The following is a 22557-nucleotide window of genomic DNA, read 5'->3' on the forward strand; positions in this document are numbered from 1 at the left end:
GGCAAGAGGAGGGCAGGGAACAGACATATTAAAAGCATATTAATAGCAGCATCTTGTATGGGGGAATGTTGAATCAAATTCAGCTATTCCCACAATCTGGATTTTCCAGCCAGAGATGTAAACCCACCCCTGATTGCATTCAAGATATCTTGCTGCAAATTTCTCCATGAGCCGGTCGATCTTCTGGGCCTCTCCGGGGAGCCGAAAGCCCTCCAGGAAAGTCCTCAGTGCAGAAACAAAGTCTTTGCCTTGGAAGTCCATTTGGTCCACGTAGGCGTACATCACCTCTTTATTGAAACGATCATTATCTCCGAGGAATTCTCCCACTTGAGTCTAGGAGAGCAAAAGTGAAGAGGTCAGTCTTATTTGAACATACTGCAATCTAACATACAAATCAGAACAGAAAGGCCTGTGATGAAAACCAAAAACATGTGCCGTTTGGTTTGAACCGCCTGAGAGCTGGAGCCTTGTATTGCAATAAGTTGCTTTTGAACTACCATTTCTCTTATAAGAGGGAAAAGCAGACAAAGAACATGTTCAGAGTAAAAGAGAAACTTATTTCTCTGCCATTTTCACCACTTCAGCGTGGATTAGATAAATACTTGTTAGCATTCATGGTTATCCACTCAGTTTGCCACTGCTGTGGTACGACTGCATCCGAGGGCCCTTGTTTCTGACCAGATGTTACGAACGCTCTTTAATGCTGATTATCGCTGCACACTGACACCCTCGAGGCCGTCCAATCAAAGCCAGTGTGCTCCTCATTAGAGTTAACGTTTACGCTGCTGGTCGACAGGCTCTAGATTATTGCGTGGCTTGTGTGTGGTTTGGCTGGCGAGTACATAGTTTGTTGAGCTCAACTGGCCAGTTGTTTATTTGCCAAGCGTTTTGCTGCCACACAGCTGGTGGATGCTTATTTTCCTCCCCAAACAAACCCAACAAAGATGCTGTCGTTAAATCCGCTGTTGATTTGTGAATTCGGGCAAGTACTTCAAGACCGTTGCCTCCATTTGCCTGTTACCAGACATATTTCTTAGATCTGAGACAAAAGCCCTCAAATCGGCACAAAGGTGGAGGCTGGACAAGACATTGATACGAATGATGTTTCACTTGAATACTGACATAAATTCAGTAACGCTAACACGATAACAAGAATGCAACTGAGCCTGTAATGACTTTTGAATGTCACGTTCAAAACCCAAACCAGTTTTCCCCCCTCCATCTGTTTTAAATCAGTCTTCTCTTTGATAAATACAACACATGTTTTTTGGGGTAGAATGAAACATCTGCACCTCAAACATCTTGTCTTGTTGATTGTAATTATTGTGATCAAATTGTTTTTTCTCCAAGAATATGGAATCATTTTATAATAAGTACACCGCACTGAGATAAGTTATATATATATATATTTATATATATATATATATATATATAAATATAAAATCATGCATCCTTATGATTATGATTGAGCTAATATTGTGGTCTGCACTTCTGGCTTCGGGGTAACTTGTTACCGAATCAAGCCTCTCTTCCTGGTGCAGGAACTGAGCAAGATCCTCTGGGGTTGTACCCAGCATGCCTTGCTCTTGGAGGTACTGGATTCCTCTCTTTGGTTTCTTGTTGAACCTGTGTAGAATCCAAAAGACAAAAAGCAAACTGTAGCCAATACAGAACCACAGAAACAACATGATCAAATGCAAGAATCTAGTGCGTAGTTGAACTTACAGGTCAATGCCTTGCTCAATGATCTCCTTTTGCTGTTTGAGGACCTCAAACTGCTCGGGGTTGTCAGTACCTGACATCTGGGTGCTGTAGCTACCGATGCCAGACGAGGCCGTGGAGTCCAGAGAGTTAATGCTCCCATAGCGGTTTATGGTCTCCGGGGCCTTGGTCTCTGTGCTCTCCTGTTCAGATGGTTTCTCTTGGCCTGAAGAGCAAAAGACACAAGATAAGATAACCAAGAGGCGATGATAGATGAGTGGAAATAAACCAAGTATTTCTATTGTTACTGTAAGAGGCAACGCCTCTGAAAAACAATGAGCTAACTTAATGCTAGTACTATGGGACATACTTCTGTAATTCAGGAGGAACTGCAACACAGAGAACACAATGACCCTGAGGCCTTCTAGGTGATTGTTGTTGGCAGGGAGGTTATGCACACTGGTGTTACTCACATGCACCCAAGACCACAGCCGAGCCAAGACAACACACTTATTCACACAGAGCAAGTGCAAGGCACGGTATGAGGGGAGGATTTTATCAAAAGGTGGGTTATCTGAAAAGCTCCAGTCAGCCAACGAGGAAGCAGTCAGAATTTAGAGGCCAAGAGAAGTGCTTTGTATTTTTTTAAGCCAGCAAGAAATGCGACTTGCTGGAGTTGGAGCGGGTCCAGCCTGTAACCCAGTGTCAGGACCAGGTATCTGATTACCGATCGGAAACTCTTTAAAACATTCAGGACAGTGTCACAGTAACGTGAGCTGGAAGTGTCCTCCCCATCTCTAGGCTTACAGTGTAGAGTGAAAAAGGTGGAGGAATACAGAAAGAAGGGCCACATTAACTGAGGAAAGACTTCAGAACATATTCCTCGGATTAACAAGCAACATTTTTACCCATGAGTTCAGAAGTGTTTCTACCATCAATTTAATGAATACGTACATGGTTTTGGTTACAATCTATTTGGTGTAAGTGGGTAACAGGAAACCCAACAAACAACACAGGTTATAGAAGGTGAGACTGGGACAAAAATCATCTCAAGCTACAGACACGACGGGTTTAAAACGAACGATTCCTATCACAGCAACACGCTCTAGCAAAAACTCTGTACTCTTCTGCTGTTACCTGCTCTTGCTTTGAAGACATACAAAAGAGGGAGAAAATGGCACAAGGGACGATTGAAAGAGTCACACAGAGCGCTGGAATGCATCACACAATTCAATGTATTGTAATTACAATTAATATTGCAGTCGGACTATATGAGCAATCTTCGTCTGAAATTCTGAACTGCCAGCGGGAGCAATTCAACATTAAAAGTGAAAATCATGACCCATGAGCTCCTGTTGCATTCGATCACTAATGACAAAGGTTTTGGTGAAAACATCCCTGCGAGTGAACACAAATCTGCTGGTTAGCCATTACAGTTTAGCCCATTGCTGGCCTGTGGATAGGTCCGGGGGCTTGTGGGATATCTTTTCCAGCCCTTTCACAAAATTGCACTTGCACCTTGGTTTGAGCTCTTTCTGTGGAAGGCAACAGAAACCCTTCGGTGCGCAGAAGACCCAGAGGCCAGTCTCACACTCAGGATATACTGTGAGACGGGCGATTCAGAACGGCATGGCTTCAGGTACCGCTCTGTTCTCCACTAAACCTTCTGGATTAGCCAGTCCGAGAAAACCTTCTGGATTAGCCAGTCCGAGATGGCCTGTGGGCATTATCTCACAGCCTCCTCTGGCTGGAGCCGAGCTGATGAATACTCGCTTTCCTCCTCAGAGCAAGAGATTCCCTGATGAATGCCAACTGTCAACCCTACAACTGATTGCAGGCCAGCTGATGGATGTGAGCTTTATCGCTAACCCCAGTTAACCTCAACGATGAACTGCTGCCAAAACACGGGTTGCTCATTGGGAGTCCAGCTATAACCTTGTCAGTCTCATCTTCGACACACACGCTCCACAACTCAATTCTCCACAGACTATTGAGGAATAATAACAGTCTGGGTTTTTATGGGCAAAGCCAACAAAGTATAATATTGCAGGCACAAAAACAATTCCAGCATGTATCCTCTGTGTTTAAACTGTGGACATACATTCAAACCACGTCTTGATAAAATAACATGGAACAAAGCGATATAAACCCTCTTCAAGAATGACTAAACACGGCCCCATTCATCCTTCAATATTAGTGATGGGATCGATAGTTTAGCATTAATAATACCGATGTGTGTTTGATTCTCTTATACTGACCAAGACTAAAATACAAACATGAATCTAAAGACTAAATAGTAATCAGTGTGTAGAATCAGAATGAACCCAATTGTGTTTGACAGCTGCCTTAATAAATGACATTCATGTTCAGCATCTCTTACCAAGGCTGGTCTGGGAGTTGGGGTTGACGTATTGGTCTTTACTCCATTCGACCATACATTTCAGGATGGACACTAGACATTCAAGGCCTTTCTTTCTTAGGGTCAGCTCCTATAAAAAAGGGAAACAAAAATAAATTACAGTATTATAAACAACTGTAAAAAAAACACATTGAACCTGTATAGAAATGATAACGAATGAAGCAAAAACATTTTAAAGAAGATGAGAAAAAAATAGCACCTGTAGGGTAGTTGTGCCAAGCTCATGGCCTCCGCGACCCTGTGCTATTTTTGAGAGGTCATTGACCAACCGCTCAAATATGTTAGCAGCATTTAAGTCACAGTCATAGTTCACGTAGATGTCCACCACACTCTGGGCATCTGAGAGAGACAGATGGAGTTTATCAGTGAGAATATGAAACAAATATAGACTGTAAGCATTTTAGGTTATACTCATTCAATTAAAGGAGACATATAATGTTCATTATCAGGTTCATACTGGTGTCCGGGGTTTCTACTAGAACATGTCTACATGTGTTAATGTTGAAAAAACACATTATTTGTATCATACCGTCTGTCTGAAACGCTCTGTTTTAGCTCCTGTCTCTTTAAGACCTCCCTCCTAAAAATACAATCCCAGTCTGCTCTGATTGGCTTGTGTTAAAATATGGTGCACCTTTGCAAAGATCTCAAGCCGTGTACAGAGATACTCAGATGGGTGGAGGGTGTAATATAATGAGCCTAAATGTGACATAGGAAGCCAAATCTGAATGAAAACAGAGACACAAACCTGCACATATTCTTGTGAGGGTTTGTATAACCATCCACTTGTGGTCGTAGGAGCTTGTGGACGTCTCAAGAATGTACAGGAAAATCTCCTTGAAGAACACCTGCGGAGAGGCAAAAACAATCAATGCACAGCCAACATAACACACACTACTCTGTGGGAGCCCACACGACCCACTCCAGTAGACAAAGAAAATAAAGCAGGTGGTCATGCGTTAGCACAATAAACTGTGGGCAGCAGAACGGAGGTCATAGTGCAACTCTCAATTCCACTGAGGTGCAAGAATGTTACAGTACTCTGTGATAAACCACAGACTCCATACATCATTGGTGTCAGCTGCATTGAAAAAGACTCATAGTATCATACTGTTGTGTATGTGGTGTTCTTAAACAGGGAAAGACTCTGAAAAGATTTTTTAAAACAGTACACAGAGGTAAAACACTGATTCAAATGAACAATTTTACAGTACTGCTTTTGTAACTGTAATCTGCTGTGTTGAATACGTTTGCACTTAAGTCATTCATTACCCAGAAGGACTGTCAGCTGCCAGAAAAGGTGTGAAACGTATGCATCCCATCAAGAAGTGGTGGGTGGATGTATAAATACAGCGACTGTAATAAGCCAACGGGGATCATCAGGTTTTCACTGCATGTGTGAATCAAAATACAGCTGGGGAACACACGGAGAGCACACTGTGAAGAAATGACAGCAGCAGGTAACAGCTGTCAGAAAGCCAGTGTGTTGTTTTGGTAGTGTGGACGGCCTTTGTAGTGTCACGTTAAAAGCTTTCAGTTGAAGATGTCTGATTACTGTGAAATAGCTGCAGACAGTGCAGAGCTATAGTCTGCAGAAGGTTAGAAGTACAAAAAAGCTCCGGTGTTAAGCCTGAAAAGCAGGACGTTGACGTCTTATCGTCTATTCGGAAACTGCTCCCCGTATCTCTGTCATTACCTTTACACTTTCAGTCTGAGAAACTGTCAACAAAACCAGAATCTTTCTTAATGAACACAAAACACACGTTTGCGAATATGTTACCTCGATTTGCATCTTGAGGTGCGTCTTGAAGTGGGAGAGCAGAGTGAGGAAAATGGAGAGTGAGAGCTCAAAGACCTCTGGCACGGAGGAGACGCCATTCTTGGACAGGGCAACGCACAGGTACTGCTTGATGGCGTTGATGAACATCTCGTTAGTCTTGAAGATGGGCCCGGCGTTCTGCAGGATGGACAGGAGCAGCTGGAGGGACAAGACCTTCGATCGCAGCTCATGGGACCTGAGGTGGTGGTGGGAGGGGGGAGGGGGGAGGGGGAAGAGGAGGTTCAAGCGCTGTATCCATGGATGTAAAAGACAGCTTTGTCAGTCAAATTATTGTGACTCTTTGTGTCAGGAGAATATAAATATCAGAAAGTAATGGTATTATCATGAGGTCAGTCTGAATGTTTCCACAAGGAAGGACATTATAATACATTGATTAAATCAAAACGCAATGAGATTTTAAGACTTAATGTGTGTATTTTTGTGCATATTAATGCGGGTACTCTATTGATCTTAAGCATCTAACTTTTATTATTAAAGACTACTACAATTATCTGTAACAAAGCAAAGTCGCGGAAACGCTCACGGAGATCAATTCCGTTTTAAAACCCCGGTTTTAAACGAAAACATAGTAGTGTGGATGTAACCTGAGCCCAGTGGGAAATAACCTGCATACAATTTAAAGGATCTGCTTAAAGCAATGAGAACACATTGTCTAGTCGGATGAGTATAAACATTTCAGACACAGAATACATTCAGCAAGAAAAACAAAAAGGAGTCTCACTAAAACAAAGTACTTACAGGCAAATTATCTGTCCTTTAAGAAAAGTTACAGCTCAAAGGAACAGCGGCGTAATGCACACCGAGACCACATCATACATTATTTCTCTATCTCAGAGTTAGAATCTCCAACAGCCATCAAAGAAATGCAAGGGCAACTAAATCAAAGCTCCTCTGCGTGTACAGCTCCAGCTCGTCTGAACGTTTTTTTCTGCAGCAGCAGGACAGAAAAACTGGAGCTCAAAAAACATACTTTCAGCTACTTTATATGCCGAGATTGGCTGCCTCTGCAATGTCTTCCATCTCTGGCAAGCAGACAAAGTAGGATTTATGTGGCACAACACAAATGTGTCTCTCTTGCTTCTGCAAGTGCTTTTCTTTTTCCTCTAAAGGGGGGGGGCACTTCTACCAAAGCACACGGATGCATTTTTCTAGTCAATTAAAAGAGAAAACATATTAGTTGTAATGTCCTGAACAGTAAAAAGTGACGCAACATATGTATATAATTTACATTTATAAAATGTAAAGTCTGATGTGGCCCCTTTCATGAGGGTGTATCGATATTCAATACATGTGTAACATCTACACTTTTTGAGCAACTGAACTAATATAGAAAAGAGAGGCACATAATAATGCATTTAAAAAATAACACAATAAAAAAATAAAACATGGTTGCCTGTGAGCTGCTGTGTGTGTGTTCGTGTGAGGCCGAGAGTGAAATATCAGGCAGAGAGTAAGACATCAGGCTGTGCAGCCTGGTTAGAAGAGTAAAAGGTTTCTGTCTGGCAGGGACGTGGCGCATCAGTGCTGAGGAAATTGACGTGGCCTTCCTCAGACACACACACACACAGCTATCTTGCATTTCCACCGCATTCATTTTCCAACGCGATTGAAGATTTGAAAAGATTAGATAAATAAAAAAGTAAACAAATTCGCCTCACGGTCACCGTGAATTGAGTTATATACAGAAACCAGATGCAGGAAATCCGGTTTCAAAAAGCTATCAGGACGAGCATATCGGATGCCTCGATTTTGGCAAACCAGAGCAAGGTCAGAAGTAATATTGAACGATGGCAGATTATTTCCCCCCTTTTGTTGTGCTTTGAAAAAGGGAAACAGTTCAAGAGGGGATTCATGAAACCAGGAAGTGATTCAGAAAAATCTGAGTGATGCCTCATTGTCTCTTTCATCACCACTACAGGACAGGAGTCACTGGAGCATCTTAAATCATGAATCATGGCTTTATATGTATATGTTATACCCAACACTGAATAAGAACTAAGGGAATACAGGGCGTGGTTCACAAGGGCTCGAATAACTGTCGAACGCAATAGTAATCTCAAAATTCATCGGCCATTTACAAACAGAGAGTAGAACATGACCAACTATTGGTTTATTTAGGAGCAAAAACTTGAAAATACTTAGATGACAAAGAACAATGTTTGTGACAGACTACAGCCTACTTCTTTCTATACCTTCTTATAATAATTAGTCCACCTCTTCACTTTTTGTACACAGTGATTATTTCATTTGGCAAATAATACTGTAATCCCTTTGTTGCACACTACATGTAATGGATTCTTACTTGGGATCAGGTGGTCCGTCGGACAGCGGTTTCATTGACAGCTTGCAGAGTGAGCGAAAGACAAGAAAGGCGTCTTTCTGGAGGATGTGGGAGAATTTTGCACCTGGCGGCTGTCCCGGCGCTGCTCCAGACTCCTACAGAGGAACAAAAACAGAAAACCAGTGTGCAGTGAGGAACATCTTCTTTCACCGAATCTCAGCCTACAAAGCATTAGAAGTGTGTGAATAAAAGCCTCCAGGTCTATTAGATTTGTTTAACGTTGATTACTGAGGAGTGCCATCAGTCATGTTTGGAGACTTCTTATACAGCTGAAAAGAAGGGCAATTAAATCAGATAACACATTATCATCTTAATAAAAGAAACCGGATCTTTTTAATTATTTTGTCTTTTGATTAAATCAAGAAGTTTATTTCCCTCTGACAGTACAGCTATTCAGCAGGGACAAAATGTCACATCATAAACAAAATAGTTTCAAAAAGGATCTGCAGTGTAATTTTTAACGAGTAGATTCTACTTTGACTCATAATGTAATAACTCTGGTTCGTCCTTCACCTGAGTGTCATTGGACGAGAGAGACAACCTGTCATCAGGCAGCGAGGGGGTGAAGCTGGCAGAAATAGGCGTGCCGGGGATGCCGTTGGCGTGGACGTGCTCGCTGTCGCTACCCAGGGTGCCCTCGTCCTCCAGGGAGCTCTGGGTGCCCTCTGTCACCGCTTCAGCCGTGTCCGACTCCGCCGGCTCGCCATCGCCCCCAGACTCCTTGGTGTCAGAGCAAAGGTTTGTGGGGTCCAAGCAGTGTCCTGTGATGACAGAGCAGGGAGGAGTTGGACAGGGGTGACACCTTGAGCTCTATCCTAAATACCTTGAAACATCCTTCAGCAGGAATCAGGACTGCATGTTTCATAACCGACAAGGCAGCATTAACAATAATAATAATAATAATAATAATCTGGTTAGCCATGTTGTTCTGGCCGAGTACAAAGAGAGAAAATGACAACAGCACATTTGTAAACAGCATGTTGACTAGCATCGAAGAGAACTTTCAGGACAAGAGTGCATTTCTGCTCTCTGTTGCTCCCGACCATTAAAGCCTGTTTGTCAAATTGTAGCTTAAGGAAGTGTATTTGACAAATAGAAAGCCGAAGCACTATTCTTTTCTGTGTATGAATTAAATTCTTTTTTTTTTTTTTTTTGCTGCAATAGAAAAAAGATTGTACACTTTTGCACACAAAGACAGAGTGCTTTGCCATCTTTTTGTCTTCAGGGAGCTTGACATGACCACAAATTATAGCGTAGCTTCCCAGTTTTCCTCAGCTTCGTGAAGAGACTTTTGCATCTCCTTTCAGACACATTTTGTACCGAGAGGAGCTTGTTATCTCTCAAACAGGGGCACCAGCCTGAAAGCACATCCCGCTTGTCACCTGAGGCGTCACCTTGAGTCATCCATTTACTGATTACAAAGAGCATTCTGCTGGATAAATTAGCAAGGGTCAGTTTTGCATGGAAAAAATATCCAACTGACAAAAAACAGTGCACATTTGCACAGGTATTTAGTGGGGAAGTGCACATTCACAAATTCACCTCTATTAAATAGCACACAATGGGTGAGCACGCTGAAAAAGGCTCACAGGAGCTCCCCTGAACAAAGAGGGCAGTTGTGGCTTTTCATTGAACTGCTGCTGATGCACCATGACAACTACACCCACTTGACAGATTAACTACGGTGGGTTGGACGAATAATCCCTTCTATTGTCCGTGTGCTTTTATTTCCTTCAGAAATAGTTGAGTGATTTATACAACATTAGTAACCCCAATGTGCTTCGAAATAAAAACAGTTTAGGACACCCTCAGAGAATAACAATACAAAAAAAAAAAAAATGTTGTACTGCATACAGAATACATCTCACCTCCTACAACAGTATTGACCACCTCCTGCAAAATACTCTGCACAATTTCATGGGCTTTTTCTTCGTAGTTTGGCGTCTCCTCCTCCTCGACTGGATGCTGCTGGGCTGCTGCATCTAAACAGCACACACACACACACAAAACACCCTTATTGTTGACAAAGGCACAGAGGGCCGTCAACTCATCCGTTACGCTATAAGCATAGTGCATTCTGGGCCAGCATCCATAAAGCTACAATGTCATTGATAGACTATTTTTAATCCTTGCTCTTCATATTCTACACCAGCTCTCTCAGTGAATCAATGGGCCATTGTAGCTCTGAATGTGGTATCAAATGTTGGCATAAGTAAACATTGGTTCTGGAGGCTTTCTTTTCTTTTAATGAAATTGCACAGAATGTCAACAGTGAGGCTTTCATTGAGCACATTCAGAGGTTTTTTTTAATCACCAAACACAACCAGCACCGAATGTAGATAAAGCTCAGGAGATATGAAATGTTTAATAAATGTTCTCTGGCTGTATCAATTGTTTGTATATAGCATTTGTGTCTTTGGAATATTTCCATTTCTTTACTTGTTAAAACCTTATATTGGGGAAGAACATAATGTAACATGTGGAGGGTAAATTCCAAATTGCAAATCAACTGTTATAATAATTTTGTCTTTTATGGTAGATAGAAGAAAAAAACCATGATAGAGTTTATAAGAATATAGGACAATAAAACAATTCCTTGTCTTACTCTGTGCTGCTGCTGTGGCTTGATCTGCCTCAGTCTGTTCATTCTCAGCCACGCAGAAATCTGAACCATTTTCTGGATCTGGGCTCTCGTAGGGGGGGCCCTGCTCTCCCTGCTCCTCTTGCTCCCTCTGCCCGTCCTGCTCCCCAGACACAGACCTGCCCTCCGGGGCGGGTGTCGAGGGGGTGGACGGAGTGGATGGGATGGATGGGATGGTGATGCTCGGGGTTGGAGGGGTGACGGCCCCGTTGGCCTCCTGGGACAGACCCTTGGCCGGTGGGTGGATGTGAGCCTGGAGCTGGGGGGAGTCTGGCTCAGTGTGCTGCCGGTGCCGCTCTCTCTCCAGCTGCTTTGCTTCCTGTAGCTGTGAGGGGCGAACACACACACACACACACACACACACACACACACACACACACACACACACACACACACACACACACACACACACACACACACACACACACACACACACACACACACAGACACACAGACACGCACAGAAAAAGACAGGTTAAGAATATGTAAACAAACTCATAACAGCAATTACCAGTTTAGATTCCCTGAGGGCTCATTGAACCCAAAGCCACAACACTTGTCAAAACAGAGAGCAAAGACAACACTTCTCATATTATTTTCTAACATCTACAGTGTGTGAGCATACATTAGATGTGTGTTCTTGGAAATGTATATGAAAACGCATTCACTGAGAAGAAGTTGGACATGCTACTAAAACAGCAATGAGACAAACTTTGTGGAATCGATTCATGCTGGCTGGTGTGAACTGGGGCTGTTTTAGTCAGCTGGTGGCGGAAGGTGTTTCGGATGGAAAGGGCTCATACAGCCATGTCCTGGCCGATGCGTCATGCCTCACATGTATCACTGCTTCTCATAAGTCTTGGAAAGTGTTGCTATGCTTTAGCTGGGTAGGTCATGAGCTAAAAGTGGGCCACAGCACAATTGCACACGGTTGTGGCAACAATACGTGACGTGAGTGAATACTGTGTTATTATAGATAATCAATTGCGTCACGGCAGAGGCAAAAGTTTGGTATCACAACTGCTGATCTCAGAGGGGAAGAAGTACTTATGTGCACAGTTAAACACCGATACAAATTCCAACAAAAAAGAAAAGAGCGCAAAACAATTACAAGCAGTGGAAGTTCTCTCAGCCAAGCTCAATCAAAAACAGCCCACGGTGCATTTTCAATCCAAGTGCCTTTGTAGAATTGTTAGGCGTAGAAATAAAAAACAAAACGAATTATAGACTTGGGTAACTCGAAGATGAAAAAGCACAATAACTTGGTATGGGTTACAGATGAAAATATAAACAGTGTGACACATTGACAAAGCAGGGGATATAGATGGTGATCCTTCCATTTGCAGCAGACTGGCTTTTCAATTAATAACTAACAGTATAAATGTGCAGAGACACTGGGGGTGTCAGTACTCATCACCCTTTCTAGCCACAAGTCACAGTTATACAATCTAACTTGTACAGAGCGTTATGTTTCTTAAACAAAGCATACCAACAACTGCATTTCACAACTACTTTATACACAAACTTATTTGTATTAAAGCCCTGTGTGTCTCGTTTTCAAAACCACACTTCCAGAAGGTGTTCAATGCTAATTAAATGAGACTGCTGCTATTGTCACATCTAAAACGTAAGCAACTCAATTCAATGACACACATTCTAAATGAAACAATTAGTATTGAAAATGAGGAACGGTAACAAGGCCAGACAACACACCTAAAGCTGGAGGAGACAGGCGCAAGCAAACTAAGCTCATTATTTAAATGCCACCTCAGTCGGATAGTGAAGGCTGAGTCTGTGCGAGATTGAGCCAGACAAACACTGTGTGTGTGTGTGTGTGTGTGTGTGTGTGTGTGTGTGTGTGTATACCATGCTGAACTGCAGTCAGGTGGATACATCTACACACAAACAGAGAGGGGATCTCTCTGTGCAGCAGCACAACACTACACACAACGCAATAATAGGCCTCAGAGTCTGCATTGTCTCTCCGTCTCTACCCACTGACTGCTTCTTTATGTTTCTCCGCCTGTGTTTGATTCAATGGCCGTCGCTCATTGTTCTAAAAGAACTGTATTAGGCTTTTGGGGTAAACAAAACTAAACTAAAAAGCTGTCAGGAATGAGACAGGCGTAGCCGACCTGCGATAAAACGTTTACCACGCTCGGGTGTGAGTGTGAGCTCAAATGTAAATTGGTGCAGGAAGGAAAGCGTGATGATTTGTAGGCAAGTCCACAAAAAGCCACAGCAAGCATATGGTGGAAGAAGTACACAGCATACCTGCTCCTGTGCAGGAGCAAAAGGAAGAGAACGAATGAGTGCATGAATTGATGAGGGGAAAAAAAAGCGCAAACACAGATACACAGAGAAGAGTTTGAGAGTTCGGATCAGGCAAGTCACGGCAGTCCTGCACGCTTTACCTGACGGTCACGCTTTCTGGAGGCCAGAGACCAAGATAGCTTGTGATTTGTAAGCTATGTGTCCAAAAGGAAGGGTGGGAGGCAGGTGAGGAGGGGAAAAGTGTCATTCAAAAAGAAAAAGATGACATTAGAGCAAGCTTTTTTTTTTCTGACAGTAACACCTAAAAACGTCCCTCTGGACACAAAGCAAACAGTAGACTTAAATGAAATCAGGAATCGATGGTTCGAGTAAACCATCAAGCAGAAAGCTTTCTCACAGAATATGTCTTTCATTATATTAGCCGATATCGTATACTCATTAATCCGAAATGACCCCATGCCAGTTTTACATACGTTTAATTTGTTGCAGCATCTTTAAATTGCAACTAGATTTCTTTTTTTAATGAATCGAACAATGCGTTTTATCCAATAAACACTATTTGGCTTTTGTCAAACTTCATCAGCCAATGGCTCAAGGGAGGAGTTGCACTCGTTCATTTTTGTGTGTCTTTCTACAGACGGTTGGACATACTGCTTGATTCTCCATGCGCGCGAAGATGACGTTGAGCATCTGTGTGAGCGTGGCCTTGGCCGTGGTCTGGTTGATGAGGTTCTTGCTGGCCAGGTAGATGTTGTAACACGTGCGGACAGCCTGCAGCACAGTACCCTCGTGGATTTCTATGTGCTGGGAAGTCACCGCTGTCAACAGAGCCTGGAGGACAGAAGGGAAGACATGAGGTGTCAGAGACGGGTTGAAAAACGTACAGATGCTAAAGCATTGAACAAGGAATTACTAGATTTGATTGGTTAACTCGAGCCAGGTTAAAAAAACAATCTATAGCAAAAGGTACCGTCTATACAGCAGAATACATTTTAATACACAATTGATCATTTCTAACTCATTTTCTGTTACTTTACATAAAAACATTTTTTCTGACTGTCCTTTGGAAAGTTTAAACATCTCATCATTTGTCTCTAAGTGCTGCACTCCATAAAAGCTCTGGACATTTGACATGTCAGTGTTATGTTCAAAAACAGCCCTGAATCTTTTGCTCAGTCCAGCTAATAGTTCACCTGCGCAGGACCCGGTTCACACTGCAAGTGTGAATCACTAACATATAAAGCATACATATGCTAAATACTGAAAATAGTCTTTACTTGGTGTGGTGATTGTGTACGGTGTCCACAAAGTACTGAATTCACCACTCCACACTTTAATTGCCTATTTAAGGCTCTCCAAATATCTCCAATTAAATTATCGCATTTATAACATAATTACACACCAACTAAATGAGTCTTTTTAAACGACTTATTGATTAAAAAGCAGCTACTCATAACGTTGCGAATGAATGTAATTAGACATCAATAAAACTGCCATGACATCAAAGTGATACAAATAAACAGTAATCTGCTTTTGGGAATCATTATTGTGATGCTAAATTAAAGCGCGCTAAAGTGAACTGTGATGTTTCGGCAGATGGGGACAGCAGCACACCTTAATGATCTGTAGTTGCACGCCCTCATCCGTCTGCGGCCCTTGGAAACAAGCGCAGATGGTCTCGATGATCCGGTCGATGAGCTTCTTGCCCGGGGCCGTGTTGTCCGGGGCGCTGCCCGTCAGGTGGCCGTACGCTATCAGCTTCTAAAAGGCAGAAGGAAGCACGAAAACACACAATATGACCTGCTGGGCTTTTCTGTCTACTTTCTTTTTGCGGCCCCTTAACAGGACTTGCTTTAGGCAGCCTTGAGATCTGAGAGGAAACACTGAGAGATCTGCAGACCAAGGAGTGCTGCCACTGACCTGTAAACAGTCGAGCGAGGTGATGACGATGCGGGGACATTTGGACTGACATGCCAGCTCAAATGGCAAGAAGTACTTGTCGGCTTCAATGAAGTTGGTCTTTGATTTGATTGGCGGTAAAGTGCTGGAACCCGATTTGCCTTCTCCAGCGGGCGGACTAGGACTGAACAATGCAGAGAACATTAGATGAGGAAAACACAGCGATCACGCAGTCCAGTCTGTCAACTGGAAAGGAAGCAGGGTTAAAACAAAAATAAATCAACCTGACACAGTGCAAAGATTGCCATGTTTCAACAACCTCTAAATGTTTTGCAGCCTGTTCCTCTGGGAAAATGCAAAATAACTAAATCTTTGTCACACTGAATTCAATGTAGTGCCTGACTGCTTCACTTGGTCTCTCTTAAAGAGGGGTACTAATCCCAGAGGTTTATTATTCAGGCTTTGCCATGTGTTCATGCTGACAAAACCTCTCCCGGTCTTACATCAACCGATGCAGCAACTTTTTTGGGGGGTATTTTTTAAGACCAGAGAGACCATTGCTCTCAGCAGCCATGTGTCTACGGCATCCCCAAGCACAGCCACCACACCCAGAATGCACTAGCTGGAATAAGAGAAGAACAGAGAAAGAGAGGGAGGGAGAGGGAAAAAGAGGGAGGGAGGGAGACAGATAGAGAAGGAGGGGTTGCATTGTTTATGTCTTGGCAATAAAAAAGGATGACTTCAGCTCTTTTAAAGGGACGACCTCACCCAGTATAGCAGGGCACAGTCATGGAGAGAGACAGAGGAAGAGAGGCAGGATGAAGTGCCTCGTAAAGGGCAGGCAGAGAAAAAAAGAAAGAAAAGAAACCAAAAGAGGAAACGGTAAAGAGGAATTAGAGTGAGATCAAGAGATAAGAACTTCGTAAAGGAAGTGAACAAAAGCAATATTACAAGAGCCATCAGAAAACAGAAGAGGAAACAGACATTGAGTACCGCCGATTAAAAGGGAATAACTACTGTACAAATATATAAACAATAAAAAAAGAGCAAATCTGTATTACATCTCAAAACCTTTTAGACAACCAGATCAAAGTGGGGCTGTGATTGTAACGGGCAGCCACTCTGCTGGCTCATCTGTGTGGTCTGACCCAGTCTCCACCTCTCAGGGTGGTGCTGTGTGTCTGCAGGGAGCTCTTATTCCTGTACTCCCTGCTTAATGTCAGCTGGCCTGCTCTCTCCCTTATAATCAGCCCAACGTCGCACTTAGCCTGCTTATAAAACATAATATGGCCATTAACCCGGGCTTTAGCCAGACGGGGTAAGGTCTACAGCCAAGACCCCGGTGCCACAGTGGGGCGCTTCATTTAAAGCTCAGCAGCACCTATTTCGTCACAGAAGTGAAAACGGATTTGTAAATCAATATAATATCAATAACGTGATGAGATTATACGTTGTCTATTATTTGGTGAGCGCAATATTGAGCATCTTTAAAAAAGGTTCAGGTCAGTTCATCCTTGACCTTGAAAGGGACCAAAAGCATGACCCCGCCTCCACTCTCCTGCTCCGCAGCTTTCAACAGCGGCGTGTTGCACCGTCTTCTTCAGCAGTTGGAAGTTTGCTCAGTTGTCATTGAACTGTTGAAGAAGTTATTCAACATTTTGGGATGTACGCATATTTGCTTTCTTTCAAAGGAGTAAGCCGAGGAGATCAATTACCACCTGGAGTCTCAACTGGTTGCCTGGCAACCTCACAGTGGCAGTAAGGGAAGTCGCAGAGCCCAAAACACTAAAATGTGTTTGCGGTACGCTTTAGTGTTTACATGGAATAAACAAACAAGATGAACTTTACAGGTGCTGGGAAGTGTATTTTATTTCCTTATAACAGAGCTGCCTTTTTCTAGTCCTTGAGTTAAGCTATTGATAACTACGGGTTGTCAATAATCTCATCCGATTCTTGGGAAGAAAAGCGATTTCCCCAAATGTCTAACTACATCTTTTACTGTATTTGTTTTCGGAAATCATTCCAAATGTTTGGTAATTACATTCCCTTTAATGTTTATTTTGAATGCATTTCCTGAAGTGATTCCCACATCATTGTATCTCTGTATATTAATATCTATATTAAATATCACAGTATGTAAACTGACAATATTGCTCAGTGACATCTGGTCATTTTATCTAATATATAAATGGTTTCTAAATTGAATTAAAAACAAATCTATGATATTATTCTGGAGTGATATCAAATTACGCTGTGATAGATATTGCCCATCACGTCCTTGTTAAATCTGGCCTTGTTTGCGACTTTGCTACAGAACAAATACACAAAGGGAAACAATTTGCATCAGACTGTAAGCTCACACAACACATATTTGTATTGCAGAGTAGCACCGCGAGACTATTGTATCTATGGAACATGAAACATAGCTGAGAGTTGTAAAGTGCCTGAGATGAGTCCAAAAGCAACGGCTTTGTGTGCGTTGGGTGTGGCTGGCTGCACACAGCTTCTACATCTATCCGTCTTTGATCTAGCAGCCCTGAAGGGTACAATTCGGATGAAGTCGGTTACTGCCAGGTATTGCTAATTTGGAGTGAATGGGAAAGCTGGAGAGAGATAACGTGTGGTGAATGAGGAAGGAGGAAGGAGGAAGGAGGGCCAGTGTGTGAGGGAGGGGGGAATAAAAATGAAACGGCAGGAGGGAGACGGGATGGGGAAGAGGAGAGGTGGCGATCATGGTACGTTTCATCCCACGTTATTCGGCAGCTCACTAAATGTGACCACATACACAGACTCTTTAAAAAAAAAAGAGTCCAGCATTAAGCAGGGGTTCGTAAAGAAAGACATTAATGAGAAGACAAGGGGCAGCTGAGAGAGAGAGAGAGAGAGAGAGAGAGCACACACCTAATCCCCTTTACTAGTCTGAACACAGGAGAAAGCACCGAGAGGCCTGCAGTTGAGCTTTGAATTTGACAACAGACTGAACAAGCAGAAAGACACAAAACTGATGTAATTAATGAACTGCTTACCTTAATTTTTCTGATTCCTCTTTGATTTCCTCTGAAAGAGGAAAAAAAGAAAGAGAAGAGATGTTGAATTAGTCAAGTACGAGCAGTGTTTTATTCAGCTTATGAAACCATTGAATGTAGAGCACATATCAGGCATGACAGCACAAAGCATTAAGACTTCTTTATGAAGGACGCTTTTTAGAAAATCAGATCAGATACCTTTTTTAGGAATCTGTGCTGCGCTGCGTGTGCGTGTGCGTGTGTCTCACAGCTACAAGGTTTCGGCTACACGCTGTGCTAACAGTATATATAACTGCAAATATCTGACATGTTTTGCACTGTAGCTGCAAGAATAGAGCGAGTTCTCACACACACTTGACTTAAAAGTATTAAATTAGAATTTTTTTGCACTTTATGTTGCCTAAGTTTCCTCGTGTTGCCATGGTGATGTTCTTGTTGATGCCCCAATAAAAGGAGCCTGGTTAATGCATTTCCTCAGCTGCAGCTAATGTAATCATTATTCACTCGGGCCAACATTTCTGTTTATGTCCCAGATCTACAGGCATGAAAGAGGTTGTATGAACTTGCTGAGCGCAGGCACAGAGGAGCAGAAAACACAGAAGGAGGCCCGAGTGAGATAGAGAGACAGAAATAGAGCTGGAGCGTTCGAAATAGAGGCCAATTGGTACGAGACATTAAAGGGGGCCTTCAATGAGGAAGCTTTTTAAAACACAGTGGTAATCGGCAAAGTCCTCAATGAATTGCACCAGTCTGTGATGGTTGGGAAAAACACCAGTAATGCAATAATGACAGCCCAATTATTTCACTGCTTGAAGGCTAACAGCACTTTCAAAAGAAATCCACTTGGCGAGAATATTTAGCATTTAACACTCGGTGGAATTAAATTACGGCTGGTTTCAAACACGTTATACTGTACTACCCATCACACGCAGAAGAAGCAGAGCCAAGAGTCCTTTTGGATTTGGAGCCGCAAATCAATACATGCGTTACATACATGCAGTCCCTGTGGATCCAAAGCCAACATGAAATCCAATCACATGTAACCCCGTCATCTTTTCATGGCATTATCAAGTGTGTGTGTGTGTGTGGGTGTAAACCTCACACTTCCTTCAACGACTGTAATGAGGTGATTCACTAATTAATCAATCTGTTGATTCTTTTTTTAATGGCTCAGACTAATAGTCCAAAATTCAAATATTATAAAATGCACAGTAAAAGTAAAAAAAAAACATCCTCATGTTTTAGAAGTTGCAAAATATTTAGTTTTTTCCTTGATAGATGAGATTATAATCAATCACTTAAGAATTGGGCTGCAACTAACAATTACTTCCATTATTGATTAATATTTTAAGATTATTCTCTTGAGTAATTGGATGGGCAGCATTGAATCTGAAATAAATGGAAGTTCTGGCTCAGGCCGAGTGGATGAAGCCTCAGATTTACAGATGAGAGATACCAGGCCCTGCCAATTTAATTGTTAGAATGATGACAGCTTTCTCATATTACCTTTAGTCTTTTGATTTTTATTGTAGGACATTATTGAAAAAACTCTCATAATATTATGTTTATATATGTATGTAATATGTAGCTCATGGGGGAGAGTGCCTACTAACTACCTCTTTTCATCCTGAACGTGCACGTATACGACCTGCACCAAATACATTGTTTGTTTAATCACCACGACTGCAAAAACTATTTCTAATATCAACTCATCTGGGAATCTTCAAATTACTTGTTTTGTCTGACCAATAGGCCAAAACCCAAGCAGTATTTAATTTACAATGATGAATCTGTAACATTTCAGATTTCAGCTTGTTTTGCGTATTTACTTCATAAATTACCCCGAGCAATTACTAATTTATTATCAGAATTGTTGTTGACTTATTCATTAATTGACTACTTGTTTCAGCACTAATTATCTCTGTGGTGGTGGGGCGTGGTTAAGCTCAGCTGCAGAGGGGGATTGGGGGAGTGCGCTCAGGGAACGGTACCAGGTGGAGACCTAATTGGCCTCAGCTGGGTCTAATGATGTGCTTTCCCTGTTAAATGGCAGTAGGACGGAAGGAGGAGGGGTTGGACGTTGCCGTGACGGAGACCGAGGACGGACAGGAGGGCGCTCAGGGGCAAGGCCGAGAGCGCGACTGTGTCCCGGACCAATAAAGATTCATAAAGCCGAGTTCGGTCTCCTGTGTCTCTGTGGTAGGGGGGGAAGGGGAACACAAACTTGTTACAATCTCTATCATGGCTACTGCATTATGAGAACCATGAATGTTCTTGCTCCGTGTATTTCCTGGAAACTTTGAATTCCTTGATAAACAACTTTGAATTCTGAAGCACCACGAATTAAGGCGGTGGAATCACATCTGATCGGCCAGCTACCGGTTTCAAAACACACACACACACACACGTCTGTTCAGGTGCCCAAAAATGAACCAAACGCTGGATACAAACTGAAAGAATACTAAAGAGTTATTCACTGGTGGAAGAGTTAAACTGAGTTGACAACTAAAACCAACTCTTCAAACATTTCTGGTGTTCTGCTGTATTCCTGTTTAGAATTTCTTCTGTACAAGCTATGAGGCCAGCAAAGAAAACCTTTGGTCACTTATTAACCCAACCCCACTCTCCGTCTCCCTCAGCTCTGCAGCACTCATACTAAATACTGCTGACCTTGAAGACGCCGTGTTTGGGTTTGTGCGATGCCAGGACCCAGTATCAACAAAGCACAACCACAGCAGCAGCAGTTCAGTGTCGTGGGCAAAACAGTGAGGTGATGCAGATGACACTGAACGTCTCACCACTTCTTAATCTAACTTCTTAATCTTCTCAAATGAAATAGACCGGGGGCCTTCGTGAAACAACTAGTGAGACTTTGAAAGTGTGAAACTGACTCCCACAAAGCCCAGAATTGGTGCATTCGTTGCAAAAAACATCCATCTCCACCCATCCATTATCCTCCTATTACATCAACAAAAAAGTTTTGAAAATAAAAAAAAAGGCACAATAAGGTCAATCCCTCCACTTGTTTAAACATACTGAAAGAAAACTATTGATTGATTTATACTGCATTGTTTTAATTCTTTAATCATAATACTGAATTACAGGCTTGCTTTTGCTATATCATCACAATCCTTGCTGTGCTGATGCTTCAACACGTGAGAATAAGATTACTGTCCCCATCCTTAAAACAAACACTGAGGATGTAACTGTTTTTACCAAACCCCAGTGGGGAATTGGCATAGATAAGGAACCTTTTTTACCGACCGAGCCGTCCTGCTCTCCAGTGAGCTATAGCCCAGACCAGACCTCAACACAAAGCCTTTGACAGCTCCATAATGTATGAGAGCAGCCGGCTATGCCCTCAATCACCTCCACCATTTCTCTCATCTTCAAGGTACTTGTTCCCTCTTACACTGACCCAGATATTAACCGTAAGACATTCAATGGGCATTAATGCCAGCACACAGCAAATTCCCCTTTTGAAGATGGTCATTTTAGGCCTACATTGTACTTTTCTTTCTTCATCAAGAAGAAAGACGTGAGCCAGATGTATGTAGACATTTCATATTTCTCTGGTGTATTATTGCATTGAGCAGCTAAGTTAACAAGTCCGGTCCTGACCAGATACGGTGCAAATGAGAGCCTTTTACTCTGGTTCGAGTTTGCACCACCGAGTCCCACATACCCTGAGGTTGTCAGCTATTCAAAGGCCCCCTTGAAAGCTGCCTCTAAGCTGGGGAGAAGGTCAGTCAAAACCTGGCTAATCATTTCTCCCCTCTTCTCTGGAACGACTGCACTGCACGCCTGGATAAAGACGAGTGGGCACAGGGAGATTTTTAAGAAATAGGAAGTGTACAAAATAGACATGCATGAATGCAGCCGAGTATAGGCACACAGGCAAGTCAGGTACACCTCCCCACTGTCAAATGGTATTGTAGCACCAACATTATTAATGATCCGTTGTCCTCCTGATGGGGAAATAAAGCACTTCCTGAATTTCAGAAAACATTCAGCCCTGCCTACTGTCTTAATACCATGACACACAATGTTGAGTCAAAGCTTCCAACCATTATGCCATGATTAATTCATAAAACATATCCTTATTTATTATTGGACACACACGTCGCTAAAGATCAGCCGTGTGACATGGCAGGCATATTAAAGGTAATAGCCTAGGTCCCTCACTACAACAGTGAAAAATACATGAGATGAGGACGACGTCAAGGCAAAAGTTTCAGCACCTCTGCCCAAAGTCAGCTCGCGCAAAAACAAGCAAATGCCACCCCGGTCAGCTAGGAAACAAATAGCATGGCACACGGTGTGATCAGCACGGCCATTTGACAGCTACTGAAATCCTGCAGGAAGGAGAGCTGTTTTTTGAGAGACAACAGGCACGACAACCTCACAGTTTCGAAC

The 22557-nt window shown here is 42.6% G+C and overlaps 1 protein-coding gene across 2 annotated transcripts in view; it reads right to left on the minus strand.

Moving 5' to 3' along the window:
- Positions 1-22557, minus strand: part of arfgef1 (ADP-ribosylation factor guanine nucleotide-exchange factor 1 (brefeldin A-inhibited)) — a 45295-nt gene that overhangs the window by 12420 nt on the left and 10318 nt on the right. The window contains exons 2-17 of one of the 2 annotated variants that reach the window (XM_034559713.1): positions 18142-18172; positions 15137-15299; positions 14831-14977; positions 13868-14047; positions 13357-13410; positions 10907-11267; positions 10170-10283; positions 8815-9062; positions 8263-8396; positions 5901-6135; positions 4869-4968; positions 4320-4459; positions 4082-4190; positions 1726-1927; positions 1515-1626; positions 128-333 (exon numbers count right to left, since the gene is read on the minus strand). In XM_034559713.1, the coding sequence (XP_034415604.1) occupies positions 128-333; positions 1515-1626; positions 1726-1927; positions 4082-4190; positions 4320-4459; positions 4869-4968; positions 5901-6135; positions 8263-8396; positions 8815-9062; positions 10170-10283; positions 10907-11267; positions 13357-13410; positions 13868-14047; positions 14831-14977; positions 15137-15299; positions 18142-18172 (2536 nt within the window). The remainder of the gene's footprint in view (positions 1-127; positions 334-1514; positions 1627-1725; positions 1928-4081; positions 4191-4319; positions 4460-4868; positions 4969-5900; positions 6136-8262; positions 8397-8814; positions 9063-10169; positions 10284-10906; positions 11268-13356; positions 13411-13867; positions 14048-14830; positions 14978-15136; positions 15300-18141; positions 18173-22557) is intronic. The other variant, XM_034559714.1, reaches the window with a different exon arrangement.

The sequence above is a fragment of the Cyclopterus lumpus genome, chromosome 20 (assembly GCF_009769545.1).
Source record: "Cyclopterus lumpus isolate fCycLum1 chromosome 20, fCycLum1.pri, whole genome shotgun sequence".
In the NCBI taxonomy this organism is placed as follows: domain Eukaryota; kingdom Metazoa; phylum Chordata; class Actinopteri; order Perciformes; family Cyclopteridae; genus Cyclopterus; species Cyclopterus lumpus.